A 19,858-nucleotide genomic window follows, 5' to 3' on the forward strand; every position below is an offset into this window, starting at 1 on the left:
TTATCTCTCATTTCCAACTGTTCAGTGTAGGCCATTTTATAGTCCCTGGGTGATGAATCTCTTCTACATCCAAACTAAAGGGTCTAACGTACCCTTAGTGTTATAAAAGTGTCCTCAAGACTGACATCCGACAATTTGTATTTCATGGTATATTAATAAAGTTAATGATGCACTGTAAATGTTTGTAGTCAGATAGTAAATGAAAATTGTTTTCCCGTGTACATTGTTGATAGAGTTCTGGATCAAGGTAGTTAGTGTACAGATGGATTGGGAATAATGGAATTTAATTTAGTTTTAAGGAAGCAAACTAGTTCCCCTTCCAGTTCTCCTTCCAAGATGCTGTAAACCAGATACCTTGTCTTTCACAAAAGGCTACTGAAAACCCAGAAGTTCTCTGGGCCTTCTGAAGACCTTTCAGAATGGTGACATCATTTTTTATTTTTTATTATACATTGAACGGAAGCAGTCAACCTGTGATTGTTCCAGACTGCTTCAGGCCTCCGTAAGCCCACTTCAGATTACACTGGATTTCTCATGTGTCATGGACTATTGCTTTACCTTTTGAAAACTACTCATATTTGAAAGATGCAACTTCACATTTAACATGGTGTGTTAACTCTTCCCTGACCAGGCCAAGGGTGAAATGACTTCTCCCTCCTATAAACAGTCAGTACTTTGTGTCCAAGGTCAATAGTTCCATGGAATTTATTAAGAAATCAGAGCCATTCCCTTCCCAACCCCGTTTCCCATTCTTGGAGTTAAAACTTTATCTGTTTTAACTGTTTATTTTTGTATTTTACTTCCATGTGTATGTATAAAGTGCTTTATTGCTATTTTTGTTTTGTAAATCTTTTAGGCATTTTCTATTCTTGCTATGGAATATTGGACTTCAGCTCTCCCCCTGCTATCCTCCACCACTTATGCATCTTTCTTAGGCTCCGCCCTGTCTTAGCCGATGCCAAGTCCCGGCGCGCTCATCCCCAGCAGAGTGCGGTACCGACGGGCAGGCGGAAAGACCGGCTGGCGGAGAAACCTCGCGGGTTCTTTTCCTGAGGGAGGGAGAGAAAACAGGGCAGGAGGGAGACGCAGAGAGTGAAGATCAAGCCTCTCTCCTTTATTAAGAAACTAATTCCTCTTATACAGGATTTTGGGGCGGGGAACTGACCCGGGTAGGTTGCCAGGTAACAGAGTCAAATGAATATTAGAGAAAAGGAAAAAACCTAAAACGAAACACCAAACTCCGGACACAGCATCAAAGGGAAGCACGCAGACTAGCGGCTGCAAATGCTGGGGAGGGGAAGCTTAACGCTGCATTCCCGAAATGTGGTTTGATCTTTTGTGCACCTTGGCCACTCTACGTCTGGCCCAGCATGACCGACGCCAAAATCTTGGAGCAGGAAATGGCACTCTCCTGCCTCCAGATGTAAATCTTGTTTTTTGGTTGCTCCCTGGAGAGCGATATATCCTTGCCTGAGGCGGCCAAAACTGCGGCTCCCGGCACCGCCCCTTATAGTTGAAATTAATTTAGATGAAATCAGTATAGTTTTTAACTTTTGTTTACTTTGAGAGTGAGAGCAAATACACACATGCATGGGAAGGAGAGGAACAGAGAGAGAATCCCAAGCAGGCTCCATGCCTTGTGTGGGACTTGAACTCACAGAAGCACAAGATTGTGACCTGAGCTGAAACCAAGAGTCGGCTGCTTAACCGATTGAGCCTCCCAGGAGCCCCAAAACGAAATCAGTGTTTTATGACTGCACAAAGTCTGTTTACACTGAACTGTGGAATAAACTATGATAACTTTAACTCAACAATTTTATGATCTCCCTGTAGCTAATAAGTGCCCTGTTTGGGGCTTTCATTTGCTTCATTTTTTATGTATTTCTCACTAATTCAGCTTCATATCTTTTGCTAGGAACGTGCCTCCACAGTTTCCTCTTTTGGGCCTCTTGTGTTGGATTTCTGTTATCTGTATCTGTTTACTTTCTTAGTTTTCTTCCTTGATACCTTTGTGGAGCATATCCAAGAGCTTCCTGAAATACAGTACACTGATGATAAATGTATTAAGATAGTGAAAGTCTGAAAATGATTTTATTCTGCCTTGCTACTTGAATAATCATTTGATTGTTTGTAGCACTGTAATTCCCAAATAATTTTGCTTCAGAATTAAGAAGCCATTGCTCCATTGTATTCTAGCCTCTAATGTGTTTAATGTTTAGGGTTTTTTTTAATTTGAAAGAGAGAACACAAGCAGGTGAGGGGGGAGGGGCAGAGGGGGGGAGAGAGAATACCAAGCAGGAGCCGCCCCCCATCCCCCCACTGCCCCAGCACAGGGCTCTAGCAACCTAGGCTCCCCAGCCTCTGGTGTTAAATTTAAGAAGTCTGAAGTCATTCTGTTTCTTGAGCTATTATTTTTTTCTCTCTGGAAGGCAGTCTATATTTAGGTACCCCTAAAAGCACATTTAAAAAGGGAACACAAGATAAAGTGGACAAGTTAAAAATACCTACCACCAAACACCTTTCTTTGAAGATTTTTCGTATGATTCAGCTTCCAACTGATTCTGAAGATTTTCAGTAGTCTTCCTTATTCTAATTCCAACTTTTTTGGTCCCCATTTCTAGAAGTACATAGTGCTACTAATATTCTTCACCATTTTAGGCATTCATTGGTAGATTGGCCCTCTACTTTCCCTGATTTAGAACACAATTTTCTCAGGGTACTTGGGTGGCTCAGTTGGTTAAATGTCTGACTCTTGGTTTCAGCTAGGTCATGGTCTCTGGGTTGGTGAGTTCAAGCCCTGTCAGTGCTGATAGCACAGAAACTGCTTAGGATTCCCTTTCCCTCTCTCTGCCCCTCCACTGCTTGTGCATTCTTTCTCTCAAAATAAATAACATTAAAAAAAAAGAGAACTCAATTTTCTCAGGTATCCAATGGCCTTTATTATTTTTCAATCAGTTTTCAGTATTTCTTTTTCTTCTTATTCTTCCTGGCCTTGTAGGTTTATGCCTTTCTTGGAAATGTGTGTGTGTGTGTGTGTGTTTATCTGGGAGTCTTATCTCTGTGTGCACTTGTCCCATCTCCTTCTACTACACTGCAAACTTGTTGGTTTAGCTTGAATCAGGTATATAATTCTTTGTATTCCTCTCAGCAGGTAACTGCCTTCCACATAGTATGTTGTAATCTGTTGTTTGACTTATTATGTAAGGCAGTAATGCTGAGTGATGTGTGTAATAAACTGATAATCTTTCTAAATCCAAGGCAGCTACTAGTATGCTGTATCCCTACAGCAGTCATTTATATATCCCTGTATTCCTTTAGCTTGCATATTGAGAATGATTGATAGTCTAGTGATTTAGATACATACACTATACTAATGCGTACTGAGTGTTTCATAGTGTGAAAATATCCTCACTGTGTTTGAGGCTTATTGATAGTGTACTTCATTATCCTAATTGCATGAATGTTTTATTTCACCAGGGATTTCTGAGGGTAACAGTCACAGATGAATAGAAATGAAGATGGAGTATGAGAAAAAGCCACTTAACAATTCTTGTTTCCCTCCCTTACCTTCCCTGTCCTTTCTGTTAGTTAACATACTCTTATCAATGAAAAGCTAATTAAACTTTTTCTAATCTGATGTGAATCTCAATAGTAGCTAATAAAATTAGATATTTAATATTTAACTTAAAATAATAGATTCTTGGGGCCCTTGGCCGGGTCAATCAGGAGAGCATGCAACTCTTGATCTTACAGTTGTGAGTTTGAGCCCCACATTGGGTGTAGAAATTACTTAAAGACAAAACAAAACAAAATGAATAGATTCTTATAGTAGTAGGTACCCTAAAGTAAAACCTGTACACTAAAAGAAAAGGAGAACTTTGACAACTCAAGTCCTGTGCTAAATCAGGGGACAAATGTGTATCTTATTCATTACAATGTCTTTCCAGTCCTAACAGAGGCTTTACAGAAATGCACTGTATGAGTGGCCACTCCAATTTTGTATCTTGTGTATGCATCATACCTTCAAGTGATATGTACCCTCATGGACTAATCGCCACTGGAGGAAATGACCACAATATTTGTATTTTTTCACTGGAAAGTCCAGCACCACTTTATGTACTAAAAGGTCACAAAAATACTGGTGAGTACAATGCTTTCATTTTTTTTTTCTATTTGAAGAAGTTTCATCCTTTTGAAAATAAAATTCACATATCTATTTCATATTGTTTATATGTTTGTTTTACCTATGACTATGGCTTGATCTTGAAAACCTTTTTGGATCATCATTGTTCTATAAATTCTGCAACAGATTTAGTGTTGTCATCAGTAAAGCATTAATAAAGGTTGACATGTTTATGTAAATGATACAGTGTTCAGTTATAAAAGGAAGAGCTATATAGTTTTAATACACCTTGTGGTATTGGTATTCAACTATTTTGTGCAAGGAATTAATTTGCTCAAAAGACTAAGAGTATTTCTTCATCTTATGATTGTTTTACTGTATTTACGCAGTAAATTGAAGATCCAGAACAAATGTGTTTAGGATCTTGGTATCATCACTGAAGAGTATTTAATACTTTTGAAGATTGTTTTCTATGGTTTATGTATATATTTCTGATTGATATTCCTGGATTTGTAAGTGGCTCTTTCTTATAAAATATACTTAAAATATACTTAATCAGTATAGTATGTATACTTATTATTTTTTTTTATGTATCTGGATCTATAAGCAAATAGTATGGCCCATAAACACTTGAAACTTAATTCCTTTAAAAAATTTTGTAAAATGTATTGTGTATATATAGGTATGTGAAATCTTTAATACCGAGTGATATGGACTTTTAACTTTATTAAGGAAGTCTTGAAATGTATACAATAGTAAAGACAGAATATTTTATGAGTTATATATAAATATATATATAAAAGAGTGACAATCTTTTCCATCCATGTATTTACATAGTTTCAGGGATTATCAACACATGGCCTATCTTCTTTCATCTCCCCCATCTTCTACAACATTATTTTAAAATAAATTTCCAATTACTGTTTCATTTCTGAATACTTTAATATGTAACTCTAAAACAGGGTTTGGCAAAGTTTCTCTGTAAAGGGATAGATCGTGACTATTTTTGGCTTTGCAGACCATATGGTCACTTTCACATCTATTCAGCTCAGCCATTGTGTACACAAGTAGCCATTAACAAACAAAAATGATGAATGAGCATATCTGTATTTCAAGAAACAGCTATTTGTAGACACTGAAATTTGAATGTCATAATTTCACATGTCAGGAAATATTTTTTAATTTTTTTTCTCTCAATTACTTAAAGAGGTAAAAACAATTCTTAGTTTGTGCAGTATACAGAAACAGGTGGCCCACAGGCCATAGTTTGCTGATCCTTCTTAAAAATAAGGATTATTATTTTTCTAATCATTACACCTAAAACAACACAAAACCTAATTGTTTATTATCAAATATCCAATGAAGTTTCAAATTATATCCAGTTGTCTCATAAATGTTTTTTTACAGTTTATTTGAATTGTGACCCAGCTAAGGGCCATATGTCTTTCAGTCTATGAGTTTCTTTCCCTTCCCCCACCCCATTCCTATTTGAAACCAACTTAACCTGTAGCATTTCCTACAACCTAAACTTTGCTGATTAAAGCCTAATTGTTTCCTTTAACATGTTCCTCAGTCCCCTATATGTCTTAGAAGATACTAGTCAGATCTAGAAGCCTAATCAGATTCAGAATCAATTTCTTAGCAAGTACCCATTATAGGTAGTATTGTGTACTTTCTGTTGTAGCACATTGAAAGGCACTTAATAACTCTTTGTGATGTTAAGATTAACTAGTGGGTTCAAGTGTTATATCATTTATTCATTATAAAAATTCCCACCAGTCTTTTATGTAATGGTTTTTAGCATGTATTGATGAGCACATACAGATCCAGTATTTCATTAAGATTTGAAAAGTCATTGTACTCTAACTCTACCATTTTTTTTTTGCATTTAATAGCAATCATTTTTTTAACTATATAATTTTCTGACACCACTTTTTTTCCCCTTAACAATTTGTTTGTTACATGTGAGACTTTTGTACAAGGAAGATAGGATAAATGCTTACCATGCCCCCTCTTCTGCCTCTTTTATGGAGTTTCCAAATGAGTTGGCTTCCTGTTTTTTTTCATTCTTAAATTGTCCCATATTTGGCCATATTGGAAACTGCTTCACGTTGGCCCCTATGGCCTATTGACAATACCTTTGGCAGTCTTTTTGGCTTTTGGTACTACAGAATGTTCCAGCTTCACTTTATGCATACCTTGTTCTAGACTTTGAGTTAGCCATTTCTCCAAGAAGCCCCTTGTTTTTCCTTTTGTTTTTTTAGTGGGAAATAATAACGAGAAACCTCAGTTTTGGTTGTAATGGTGCCCAACAGGATTTTTAAACTTAATCTTACTTTATGGGGCGCCTGGGTGGCTCAGTCGGTTAAGCCTCCGACTTCGGCTCAGGTCAGATCTCACGTTCATGGGTTCGAGCCCCGCGTCAGGCTCTGTGCTGACAGCTAGCTCAGAGCCTGGAGCCTGCTTCCGGTTCCGTGTCTCCTTCTCTCTCTGCCCCTCCCCCTCTCATGCTCTGTCTCTCTCTGTATCAAAAATAAATGAAACATTAAAAAATTTTTTTAAAAAAAGCTTAATCTTACTTTATAATTCTATAAAGCATACATAGTTTCCAAGGAAAAACAACTCAAAGGCATATTCAAAGAAGTCTAGATTCAGTCTGTGTTGCCTTCTTGTACTGTCCTTTTCCTCATATTTATTAACTTTGTTCTTTTTAAAAATGATAGAGCAGATATGGATGTAGATTTATATTGCCCCTTTCTTAGATAAAAGGTAACATACTCTGTGCAGGTCTCTGTCCTCCCTGTTTTTGCCTATTAATATTACCACTTTTGGGGATCTCTTTATTATACTATATGGAAACCTTCTCCATTTGTTTTTATAGTGGCATTACCATTCATTATTTAGCCTGCTGTACTCTGCTGATTCTAGCATATTCAACCAGTACCCTATTGATGGACATCTGAGTTTTCAATTTTTCTAGTACAGATAGTGCCATAATAAATGGCTCTGTGCTATTTTGTTAGTTCAGAAGTGTCAGGCATAATATTCATTTCTGGATCTAAAGGTAAATGCATATGTAATTTTGTTATTTATTTATTAATTATTGAGACAGAGAAACAGAGCATGAGCAGGGACAGGGGGGTAAGAAAGAGAGGGAGACACAGAATCCAAAGCAGGCTCAGGCACTGAGCTGTCAGCACAGAGCCCAACGTAGGGCTCGAACTCACAAACTGTGAGATTGTGACCTGAGCCAAAGCCTGCTGCTTAACCAACAGAGCCACCCAGGTACCCCTTGTAGGTATTTCTGAATCCCTTCATTAGGTGTTGTAACTTTTTTGTGTGTTTGAAGCAGCAATTATGAGTTCGTATTTCCCTTACCAATGGAGTATGTTCTCAGATTTTTTTTAGATTGTTGCCAAAATTATAAATGAAAAGTGATGTTTTAGTATAAGGGAAATTTGTATTGTTATTATGGAGGGGGACGTCTTCATATATGAAAGGAATTTTTACCTTTTTTCCCCTGTGAACTATATTAAAAACTGCCCACTTAATATAGGGTTACTGGCCATTTTTGAAGCCCTTAATTAGAGTTATTAACCCTCTCATACAAATTACAAATTTTTTCCCATTCTGTTATCTTTTTTACTTTGCACATTTTTTTTTGAAATGCAGAAGTCAATTTTTATGTAATCATATTTATCTTGATCTTTTAAGGTATTATATGATCTCATAGAAATCTATGTAAAAATACTGCTTCAGTTTTGGAGGGTATTTTTTTCACATGATTCATTTCTACTTTACTGTAAGGTAATCTTTTGTTAATTTTGTTAGTTTGTTTGGTGGTTTAGAGGCCAAATATCATGTGCCTCTTTTTTTTTCTTTTTTTTGACATACCTTACATACCATGTTAGTGAGTAGAGGTGAAAAAATTAATGATGGACATTGTTATGTCATTTTTTGGTCAGCTTTCTAGACCAAGTTTTATTGTGATTCTAAGTACTTTTATTATGTCACATTATTTGATATCTTAAGGCTTTTTCCCCCTACCTATTCAAAGCTAAATGCTTCCTTATGCTTATTGAAAGAGATTAATTTTATTATTCATTATTTCTGCCCGATCTTGAAAGGAGTTTTAGGATAGACATTTTCTGTGCTCCTAAAATTATGTGTTACACTGATGTGTATTATGTGAATTATGTGTTACACTGATCTCTGAGAGAATATCAAGAGTTCTCCCAATTATGACTATCAAGATGAATCATTTAGAAAAGAAAATTGAGGGGCACCTGGGTGGCTCAGTTGGTTAAGCTTCCAACTTCACCTCAGGTCGTGATCCCACAGCTCGTGGGTTCAAGCCCCACGTCGGGCTCTGTGCTGACAGGTAGCTCAGAGCCTGGAGCCTGCTTCGGATTCTGTGTCTCCTTCTCTCTCTGACCCTCCCCTGCTTACACTGTCTCTTTCTCTCTCAAAAATAAATTAAAATATTAAAAAGAAAAGAAAATTGGAATTGGTAGCTAAATCTTCTTATGGGAGAACCTTCTGTTTCCAAAGATTTAAAAACTGCAACTTATTTTGTAAATTCAGCTTGATTCACTATTATCCATTAGGAAATATGGTATAAGTTTTTGGAGGTAAGTTATTATTTTCTGGAAAATAAGTTTATCTGAAAGAAAAAAATTTTAAAAAATTCAACCAGATCCTGAGAACTAATGGTTTTCTGTTTTTAGACTTGTATGTGAATAGTAATATAAGGATCAAAAGTTGAATTTACTACCCTTCTGAGCACTTGAGTTTAAAGGACAACTGATTGTAACATAAGCTTTAAACATAATTTTTTTTAAGTTTTTTTATTTTTGAGACGGAGGGAGACATTGCAAACACTGTCAGCACAGAGCTCAAAATGGGGCTCGAACTCACCAACCATGCAATCATGACCTGAGCCAAAATCAGATGCTTAGCTGACTGAGCCACCCAGGCGCCCCATGATACATAAACTTTAAGTTGATTTTTAAGAGTTTATAATAATTTGAAAAGCAACTTTTCATATGAATGGAAAAATTCACTTTGATTTCTGTGTTCAAATATAGTAATCGTATTTTTATTTGTATAGTAATCTCTTTGAGTCTTTGTCCCTATGACTAAGAATGGGTAATAGATCCACAGAAGATATATTCTAATTGCCAAAACTATTTCCTGACTATCTAATTTTTTTCATTTTAAAGATTAAAATCATTTCATTTCTCTGAACTTTAGTTTCCTCACCTGTTAAATTGGAATAACAATAGCATTTAGTTCCTCGGGTTCTTGTGGAGTGTAATGCACTTTTTACAGTGTTGGGCATATAGCAAGAACGCTATATCTTCTAGTGGCTGCTTTTTTGCAGAAGCCCAATACCAGCATCTGTTTGCAGCTTTATATTTTACATACTAATTTCCTCCTTTTGCCCTACTTTCTTTTCTACTTATTTTTAATTTTTATCTTATTCTAATGTATATATTTATAAAAGTCACTTAAAATTTTTTCTGCAACACAGTAGGTTACAAAATTTGGAGAGTGTATATTTATGTAAATATAATCTATGCATATATAGTTTTTAATTTATATTCTTATCCAGGAAAAATTTTTCTTAAAGTTAATGACACCTTTTTTTCCATTTTCATAATTTTCTGAGTAATGGTAGCTGATATTTTACAAGTGTTGCAGAAAGTCTTCTAAATGCCTATTATATATTTTTTAATATTCTAACATATAATGAGTCAGAATAGGTTATGGTGTAGTAACAAACACTTCCCTGATATCAGTGGTATCACACAAAAGTATGTCTCACTCATCGTATATATTCATCCCGGATTCGTGAGGGGAATCTGCTCATCAGTCTCTCAGGGACCTGGGCTAATGGGGGCTTTGTCTCTACCTGTGCTGCAGTGGTTGGTTGCAGTAGTGAAAGGGCAGTGTGATTAATATGCATATGCCTGAAAGTGTCAGCACCGTCCAGGCTGTTGATTAATGCGTGGATCATTGGCTGTGCTTGCCATCATGCAGTAAAAGGGCAAGCTGCCAACCGCAGTCTGCCTCTGGTTATCAGTTACTCAGCTTGTCCTCCCTCGTACAGGTGGAACATACCCACTTCTCTTTCAATGACAGACAAGCCAAAATTCCCACGCACTTGCAGCCACAAGCCCAAAGTGAAGAATCTCTAGATAGCAGGTAGTATTTTAAACATCAGGGAGGTAATGCTCAGGTGTTCCAATATCAAGTCTAGATATAGTTCTTTTTCTTTTTAAAAAAATTTTTTTTACATTTATTTTATATTTGAGAGACAGAGCACAAGTGGGGGAGGAACAGAGAGAGGGAGACACAGAATCAGAAGCAGGCCCCAGGCTCTGAGCTGCCTGTACAGAGCCCAATGCAGGGCTCGAACCCACAAACTGAGATCAGAGATGAAGTCGGACGCCCAACTGACTGAGCCACCCGGGCGCCCTGATATAGTTCCTCTTAAAGTCAGAGGTCTGTTGGTTAAAACTGCATCTTCTCTGTCATCCATTCAACCAGTATACAGTTGTGGAGCTGTAAGGTAATCAGAGCAAACTCTGCCCTTCAGTAGAAGGAACAGTGCAGGACTGCAGTTCCTAATATATATTCATTCCGACATCAAAATGCGTGGCTATTTCAAGGACCTGCCCACTTGGAAAGTGGAGAGATTTTTGTGCTCTGTTCCCTTTGGTGTCTAAAAGGGATTCCCCCATCCATTGTTCTTCATAGCTCCACTTTGGCCTTATGGGGTACTCTTTTCTTTCTGTTACTCTCCTTGGGCACCTTGATGTATACCCTTCCTGGAGACTAAGCAACATTCTCAGCTCTCCTTCTGCCCACGGGAGTTGGGTTCACCGGGGTCATTTTTAAAACTTTTTAAACATTTGTATTTATTATTGAGAGACAGAACAGCCTGAGCATGGGAGGGGCAGAGAGAAAGGGAGACACAGAACCTGAAGGAGACTCCAGGCTCTGAGCTGTCAGCACAGAGCCCAACGTGGGGCTCAAACTCAACAAACCACTAGATCATGACCTGTGCCAAAGTCGGGTGCTTAACTGACTGAGCTACCCAGGCACCCCACAGGGATCATTTTAAGTCTTGAAGAGTCACAGACTTTTTTTTTTAGTTCTTGGCAATGCAATTCTTTTTTTAGGCTTCTTACCTATTTGATTCCAGTCAGACCTCTGTGTCAGTAACCATACCCTCAACTGTAGCGTGGATTTGCTCTATTTCTCCCCCTCCTTTCCTCTTTTCCTACCTGCCTTTCTAGATTTTACTACTGAAGTCTTGAGCCCATGAGATCTCAGTGGGAAAGCTGCACATTCAAATTCTTTTCCATGAGCCATTTGCCCAATTAAAGGCGTTTATTTTCATGGTGACAACCTAATTTTCTTTGCTTTGAATATACTTAGAACCCATTTAAACGGGGAGTCTGGGTGGCTAACCTGGTTGAGTGTCTTGACTTCGGCTCAGGTTACGATCTCACACTTGTGGGTCTGAGCCCCACGTCGGGCCTTGTGCTGAGAACTCAGAGCCTGGAGCCTGCTTCTGATTCTGTGTCTCCCTCTCTCTTTGCTTCTCCCCTGCTCATGCTTTGTCTCTTTCTGTCTCTCAAAAATAAAACATTAAAAAAATTAAAAATAAAAAAATAAGGAAATGCACAGACAGTGCATGCTAGTCATGTTTTTTATTTGTCCCTGTTGCATGACTGAGTTTCAGTTGTCTTTTGCTGCTCAAACACCTTCTCAGGTTCATATTTTATCGTTTGGGGTTCAGAAGCAATTGGCTCTTCCAATCCTACAAATCCGTAACTTTCTGAACTCCATTCCTGCCTGAGAACCAGCCACTTCTTTATCCCATTCCATTTATTTTTTAATGTTTTTATTTATTTATTTATTTAGAGAGAAAGAGGATCCCAAGCAGGCTCCACTCTGTCAGCACAGAACCCAGCCTGGAGCTAACTCGCATAAACTGTGAGATCATGATCTGAGCCAAGATTATGAGTTGGATGCTTAACTGACTGAGCCACCAGGCGCCCCTCACTCCATTAGTTTAGTACTTAGTCAGATGTAGCTGATAGTAACTGACAGCATATCACTGAAGTACCATTTTCCAACCTCTTTCTTTAGAGCTACAAGTTTATTATGTCTTCAGTTTTTGCCAGCAGCAGTTTTACAAAATGTTCTCACTGCATAAGGATTACCAAACTTCCATTTTCTGTTACAATGTCCTCCCCACCAGCTGCCCATTAAGCTAATGCCTTTAAAAATTTTTTGTTTTAGCAGTGTCTCTTTTGTGCTACTGGTTTCTGAATCAGGGAGGCTAGATGACATTGTGGTAACAGACGACTCCAGAATTTCAAGAGTTTACAATAAAAATTTGCTTTACTTCTTATAGATCTAGTGCAGTGCAGCAGGGGGCTCTGCTCCTTATAATCACTCAGGGATCTGGGATGACAGAGGCTTCTTCACAACATGTACTTTCACAGACTGTGGAGTAGTTGGGAGGGAACATGGCTTAACTGTGCACCTGCCCTTAAAGCTTCTCCGGGCAAAAAACATTTCATTCATTTTTCAAATCCAGAACAAGTCATGTGACTTGCCTAAAGCCAGAAGAACTGAGGAAGTTCAATATTACCATTTGTTTAGAAGATAAAGAGCAGAAAATATTTGATGAATATCCCTAGTTAGTTTTCTAGAGCAGAATTCTCCTCCCTCTTGCCTGGGCAGAGGGGAATGTATGCCTGTCTGCTGGTATTGTGGGAGAGAGGAACCACATAGGTACCACATTTCAGGATGTAGATTTTCCATTTATTTCCCTGTGTTTCACAGGGCTTCTTATTCCACACCTTTATTTTGCCTGACTGCCTGAGTCTGCAAACTGCTTCAGTTCCTCCAGGGAATAAACCTCCCATTGCCTGCAGCTGGTGAGAATGTACTTTCCTGACACTGGAGGCTGCTAGGAGAGACCTAGCATTTCAAGTTCTCTGCTTAGCCCCATTTTCCATCGAACCTAGTGGCTGGACATTGAGTCTCATAAGAGTTTCCTGGGGGGAGTCACTCAATTCTACTCTCTCTCCGTGGTATTTAAATTATAACGTCCTTCATTTTGCTATATCAGTTATGGTGTTTTTTGTCTTTGTCCTTGTAGATTAATATCATTATAGCTTTACTGTGAACAATCTGCCATTTTTAATCAGAACTCTGTCTTTTGGGGGGTACCTGGCTGCCTCAGTCCATTAAGCATTTGACTCTTGATATTAAGCTCAGGTCTTGATCTCATGGTTTGAGAGTTCTCACCCCACATTGGGCTCTGGGCTGGTGGTGCAGAGCCTACTTAGCATTCTCTCTTTCCTCTCTGACCCTCCCTTGATTGTGCGTGTATATGCCTGTGCTCACTCACGCTCTCTCTCTCTCTCTCTCTCTCTCTCAAAATAAATAAGTCAAAAAAAAAAAAAAAAACTCTGTCTTTTTTGTTTCTGTGTTTTTAAGTAATTTTTCACTCATTAGGGGCACCTGGGTGGCTCAGTCGGTTAAGCCTCCAGCTTCGGCTCAGGTCAGATCTCATGTTTGTGGGTTTGAGCCCCGCGTCAGGCTCGTGCTGACAGCTAGCTCAGAGCCTGGAGCCTGCTTCCGGTTTTGTGTCTCCTTCTCTCTCTGCCCCTACCCCTCTCATGCTCTGTCTCTTTCTGTATCAAAAATAAATAAAACATTAAAAAATTTTTTAAATAATTTTTCACTCACTTAATTTTTAGTTTGCATAATTTTACATTAAGATAATAAGACATTTAATTACCTATTTTGTCACTGTTGAACATTTAGCTGGACTACAGGGGGGGTTTCTTTGTCATTTTAACAAAATGTCTGTATATCAAGCATTTCAAAATCATTTACATTATCTTTATACGTAGTTTTTTATAACCAGAAGGCATTGTGCAGCCCATTTGATGCCGCTCCCTCATTTTACAGATGAGGAGTCTGAGTTATCCCATAGTCAGACACTTCCTAAGTGGCACAACTAGGACTTGCACCCAGGCATTTTGGCTTAGAGTCCGTGCTCTTGACCATTGCACTCTGCATCTCCATGGAGTTAAGCCTTAACTGGCCAAGTTACTGTTAGTTACAGTGTTTTTAAAATTGCAATGTTTTAGGGGCGCCTGGGTGGCTCAGTTGGTTAAGCCTCTGACTTCGGCTCAGGTTCGATCTCATGTTCGTGGGTTCGAGCCCCACATCAGGCTCTGTGCTGACAGCTAGCTCAGAGCCTGGAGCCTGCTTCAGATTCTGTGTCTCCTCCTCTCTCTCCCCCTCCCTGCTCATGCTGTCTCTCTCTCTGTATCAAAAATAAATAAAACATTTAAAAAATTGCAATGCTTTAATAACTAGCAATGTGGAACATTTTTCTATACGACAACGTATTAACTAATGCCTTTTCCTCCTTTAGTTTGTAGTCTTTCATCTGGAAAATTTGGGACATTACTTAGTGGCTCATGGGATACCACTGCTAAAGTGTGGCTGAATGACAAGTGCATGATGACCTTACAGGTAGAGTAGGAGTTCTTTGTGAATGTTCTAGATAATAATTGAATATGATCGTTCTGTGGCAACTTAATTTCATTCCCATTTCACTCACAGGGTCACACAGCTGCAGTATGGGCAGTAAAGATCTTACCTGAACAGGGCTTAATGTTAACTGGATCAGCAGACAAGACCATTAAGCTGTGGAAAGCTGGAAGATGTGAGAGGACTTTTTCAGGTAAGATCAGAGTAGACAACTTTTATAATCTCACTGCTTCACATTCACTCAGATGGTGTTTTCTCAAAAGTTTAGAAGCTTGAAAATGGTATTTGGAAACCATCAGTATATAAAACATTTAGATAAATGTACCTTTCTAAAAAATTAATATTTAAAATCTTTTTAAAAGATATAATGAAACTTCTCATAAAATGACCAGATGTGGACTAATACATGGCTACTTGATGAGCTTAAAACATGGTTTGCAATTTTTTTGGCTGTTATTTTAATAAGTTCAGCCTGAAATGCCCAAGCATAAGCCTGGTGGCTTGATGGTGACTCAGTACTGTTAATTTTATTTATGGAGGAAAACATCATACATCATGAGTATTTTATGAACACTGAAGTACATTTCCTAGTCATAACAAATTTCAAACTTATATTCTAGTTTATGTAGGTAGTCTTTTTGAACCTTACCTATTAAATAATTTCTACTCTGAGGGATATGTTGACAAAAACTAGTATTGCTGATTTGTTTGTGCAGCACTTAAATTTTTTTTAAGTTGTGTTTAAGTAATATCTACACCTAGTGTGAGGCTTGAACTCAAGACCCCACGATCCAGAGTCACATGTTCTTCCGACTGAGCCAGCCAGGCCCTCCTTTGTGTGAATTTATTTTTCTTTTCTCTTTTCTTTTCTCTTTTAAAGTTGATCACTACTGGGGCACCTGAGTGGCTCAGTTGGTTAAGTATCTAACTTTGGCTTGGGCCATGATCTCATGGTTTGTGGGTTCGAGCCCTGTGTCGGGCTCTGTGCTGACAGCTCAGAGCCTGGAACCTGTATTAGGATCCTGTGTCTGCCTCTCTCTTTCTGTCCGTCCCTGCTCATGCTGTTTTTCTCTCTCAAAAATAAATAAAACATTAAAAAAATAAAAGAAAAATAAATGAAGTTGATCACTACTCTGGATAATACTGCAAGAAGTCCCTCTGTGAAGATAAACTATTTGTAGATGGACAAGTTATAAATAAGCATCCCTGTGTTACATACAATGTATGTTATCAAGTTGTTATTAATTTTTGATAGCTAATCTAAATCAGCAAATACTGAGCATGGAAAATTTTTTAAGTTTTTATTTATTTCAGAGAGAGCAGGGACACATGCACTTGAGGGAGGGACAAAGAGGGAGAGAGAGAGAATCCTAAGCAGGTTCCACGCTGTTGGCTCAGAGCCCAATGCAGGGCTCAACTCCACAAACTATAGACCATGACCTGAGCCAAAATCAAGAGTTGGTTGCTTAAGCAACTGAGCCACTCAGATGCCCCAAGTGTGGGAAATTTTTTGATTCCTGATATCCTTTATTAGAGAATACTCTGTACTTAAAAAAAAAAGTCAGGGCACCTGGGTGGCTCAGTCAGTTAAGCCTCCGACTTCAGCTCAGGTCAGATCTCACGTTCATGGGTTCGAGCCCCGCGTCAGGCTCTGTGCTGAAAGCTAGCTCAGTGCCTGGAGCCTGCTTCCAGTTCCGTGTCTCCTTCTCTCTCTGCCCCTGCCCCTCTCATGCTCTGTCTCTCTCTCTATCAAAAAATAAATAAAAACATTAAAAGAAAAAAAGTAGTATCTTCTCTATTGCCTGAATAAATATTGAATATTGAAAGACATTGAATTTTATGAAGTTTTAAAAAACATTTAAATTCCTTTAATGTAATATATGTATTTTTCCAGTTACGTTACAAAGAACATAATACAAGAAATTTATTCCATAAAATCTTGCCTTTAAAAAAAAAACAACCATTGAGATGCCTGTGTGGCTCGGTGGGTTAAGTATCAAACTCTTTGATTTCTGCTCAGGTCATCATCTCATGGTTCGTGGGATCCAGTCCTGCGTCGGGCTCTGTGTTGACAGTGCAGAGCCTGCTTGGGATTCTCTCTCCTTCTCTCTCTGCCCCTCCCCTGCTTGCATTCTCTCACTTTCTCTCAAAAGAAATAAATATTAAAAAATAAATAAAAATGAAAAATCAATTGTTAATTTTTTATTGTATAATTTCAATGCCTGCATTTGTATATATTATGAACTGTTTCTATTGACAAAGCAGGGATGTTTGGTTTTATATTTGTGTTTTGGTTGAATCAGAAGGGAGGGGTAATGATTTGTTGAATCAAAAGAAATAGGATTATGAGGCAGGAAACATGAATTTTTGTTGCTTTGTAGTTGTGTGGTTACAGATAAATTAATCTTTCACAACCTATTCTGAAGTTTACCTTTTATGATGGTTTTTATTTCAAAAAAATATTTTTATTTTTTTAATGTTTTTATTTTGAGAGACAGAGAGACAGAGCATGAGCATGGGAGGGGCAGAGAGAGAGGGACACAGAATCTGAAGCAGGCTCCAGGCTCTAAGCTGTCAGCGCAGAGCCCGAAGCAGGGCTCAAACCCACGAACCGCGAGATCATGACCCGAGCCAAAGTCAGACACTTAACCAACTGAGCCACCCAGGTGCCCCTATTTCAAATTCTCAAATAACTGAAATCTTTTATAATTTAACTTTTTATAATTTTTGTTAGTACTTTATAAATATTAATCTCAGTTTTATGTGGCAAGAAATTTAGAAGCTATTAGTCCATCATATTTGAATATTTTGTATGCTATGGTGCTTACCAATTATTGTTATTGGGGATGAAAAGTTGAAAATGAATTGCTAGGTAAAAATGGAGAATTGTTGGGATTAGAATCTTATTTCTGGAGAATTGTATGAAATAAATAATTTTGGTGAAGATAAGATAAATGTGAAATAACTTCCAAAGAGTGGTAATAAAAAATGTTCCCAATTCTGAAAATACAAATTTTGGTTACCAGGCTTTCCTGCAAAAAAAAAGAATTTCTTTGCCTTGAAAATCAGTTATTACTATTCACTGATATGTTTTTTTTGTTTGTTTGTTTAGGGAGGGCACAAGTGAGCCAGGGCAGGGAGAGAGAGAGAGAGAGAGAGAGAGAGAGAGAGAGAGAGAGAGAGAGAGAGAATCCCAAAAGGGGCAGAGAGAACGAGAGAAGCGGGCTCTTGTCTTACCTGAAGCAGGGCTCCTGCTTGCCTGAAATGGGGCTCAGGCTTACCTGAAGTGTTGCTCAAGCTCATCCAAAGCAGAGCTTAAGCTCACCCAATGTGGGACTCAAACTAACAAACTGAGATCATGACCTGAGCCAAAGTCAGATGCTTACCAACTGAGCCACCCAGGCGCCCGGACATGTTTTATAATGTTAGTTAACTACATAGATCCATCAATCAAATCATCCATCTTATTGGTTTATATTATTCTTCTTTTCATATAGGGCATGAAGACTGTGTACGAGGTTTAGCAATTTTGAGTGAAACAGAATTTCTTTCCTGTGCAAATGATGCTAGTATTAGAAGGTGGCAGATCACTGGCGAGTGTCTTGAAGTCTATTATGGACATACCAACTATATTTATAGCATTTCTGTCTTTCCAAATTGTAAAGGTAAGATTGGCATATATCATGTTATTTAAAATTCTGTATTGAACCTTGTTCCATCCCATTCTTAAGGTGGGGGTAGGAGGGCTCATTACTTAAGTCAGTTTACTAACTGTGACTTGAATAATTTAGTAGCTTTGTTTCATAAGGATCTTCTTGTAAAGGAGAAAGTTGTGAGATTATCTTTATATCAATTCACACTTGTTAGTTAATGTCAAACAGTTTTAGGTATTTGAGGAAAGACTTTTTATAATTTACTGGTGCAAAGTGTATAATATATAAGGCATGAAATGTAAAAAATATGATTTTTAAACTTGTTTTGGTGTAAGTAACATACATAAAATATAAAACTATAAAACTATAATTTTAAAATATCTTGGGTTTTAAAGAGTCATTATGCCTCCCTGGAAAGGTGATAATATATAAATGGACTTAATTTTATTTGTTCAAACTAGTTTTTCCTATATTCATTAATTTTAGATTTTGTGACAACAGCAGAAGACAGATCTCTGAGAATATGGAAACGTGGGGAGTGTGCCCAGACAATCCGACTTCCAGCTCAGTCTATATGGTGCTGCTGTGTTCTAGACAATGGTGACATTGTGGTTGGTGCGAGGTATTTATATTCTAGTCAGTCAATAAATATTGTGTTGAGCCATTTGGTAGGTGTTAAGAGCACGCTGAGATAAGCCATAAGGAACTTCAGGCGAATTGGGAGACATTTCAGTACATTTCTGTTCTGAAAAAACAGTATTAGACATAACAGCTTTTACACATTAATGGTACATGAATATAGTACAACAATATTGTCCTGCTGGGGGTGCAGTCAAAACATCAAATGCAAAAGAAACTGGAGAAGGTAGAGATTGGTGTGGGAAAACTTACGTAGGTTGGATTTAACTAGTGGTGATAATGGGCAGGAAAGCAGTTCCAGTAGTAGAGGTGTGATGTCATGAAATATGTTCCCACAGTGCTAATGGATAAGAGGCCAAAATATGAGATACTACAAAGGATGAAAGAAAAGCATAAAGCCTCAAGCTTTGCTGATTGCATTAATTAAATTGGAGAAGTGGGAGAATTAGTTTGTTGCAGAAGGTGACGACCTCAGTTTTAGATTTCTGAGGTCCAAGTAGTGAGGAACCACCCTCAAGCCAGTGGATCTGGCATGCAAGGCAGAAAAATAAGAAGGAAAAACCTCTAAGAGACGGCAGGTCTACTAAAGTGGAGGTAGCATTCTTTTTGGCTGGGTCAAGGGTTGGTTTGTTGGTTTAATTATTTTCCCCCTAAGCATATTTAAAGTTGAAGAAAAATAAACAGTTTGAAAGGGTAAAGTTCCTGTCAGTTGAAGTTTATGTAAGAAACAAAGTTGTCTGTGGAATTTGAAAATGGCTAACTTGGCTCTGTTACACGAGAATTTAGAAATGATGGAAGTGAAGTCATTTGCCAAGACGAGGAATTGTAATCTAATCTAAAGCGAAGCTGT

The 19,858-nt window shown here is 37.9% G+C and overlaps 1 protein-coding gene across 2 annotated transcripts in view; it reads left to right on the top strand.

The window, feature by feature from the left end:
• Window positions 1–19,858, top strand: part of PLAA (phospholipase A2 activating protein) — a 41,696-nt gene that overhangs the window by 2,238 nt on the left and 19,600 nt on the right. For both annotated transcript variants that reach the window (XM_029919868.1, XM_029919869.1), the window contains exons 2-6: window positions 3,948–4,141; window positions 14,598–14,698; window positions 14,789–14,909; window positions 18,214–18,381; window positions 18,856–18,991. In XM_029919868.1, coding sequence (XP_029775728.1) covers window positions 3,948–4,141; window positions 14,598–14,698; window positions 14,789–14,909; window positions 18,214–18,381; window positions 18,856–18,991 — 720 coding nt within the window. The remainder of the gene's footprint in view (window positions 1–3,947; window positions 4,142–14,597; window positions 14,699–14,788; window positions 14,910–18,213; window positions 18,382–18,855; window positions 18,992–19,858) is intronic.

Source organism: Suricata suricatta, chromosome 13 (genome assembly GCF_006229205.1).
Source record: "Suricata suricatta isolate VVHF042 chromosome 13, meerkat_22Aug2017_6uvM2_HiC, whole genome shotgun sequence".
Classification (NCBI taxonomy): Eukaryota; Metazoa; Chordata; class Mammalia; order Carnivora; family Herpestidae; genus Suricata; species Suricata suricatta.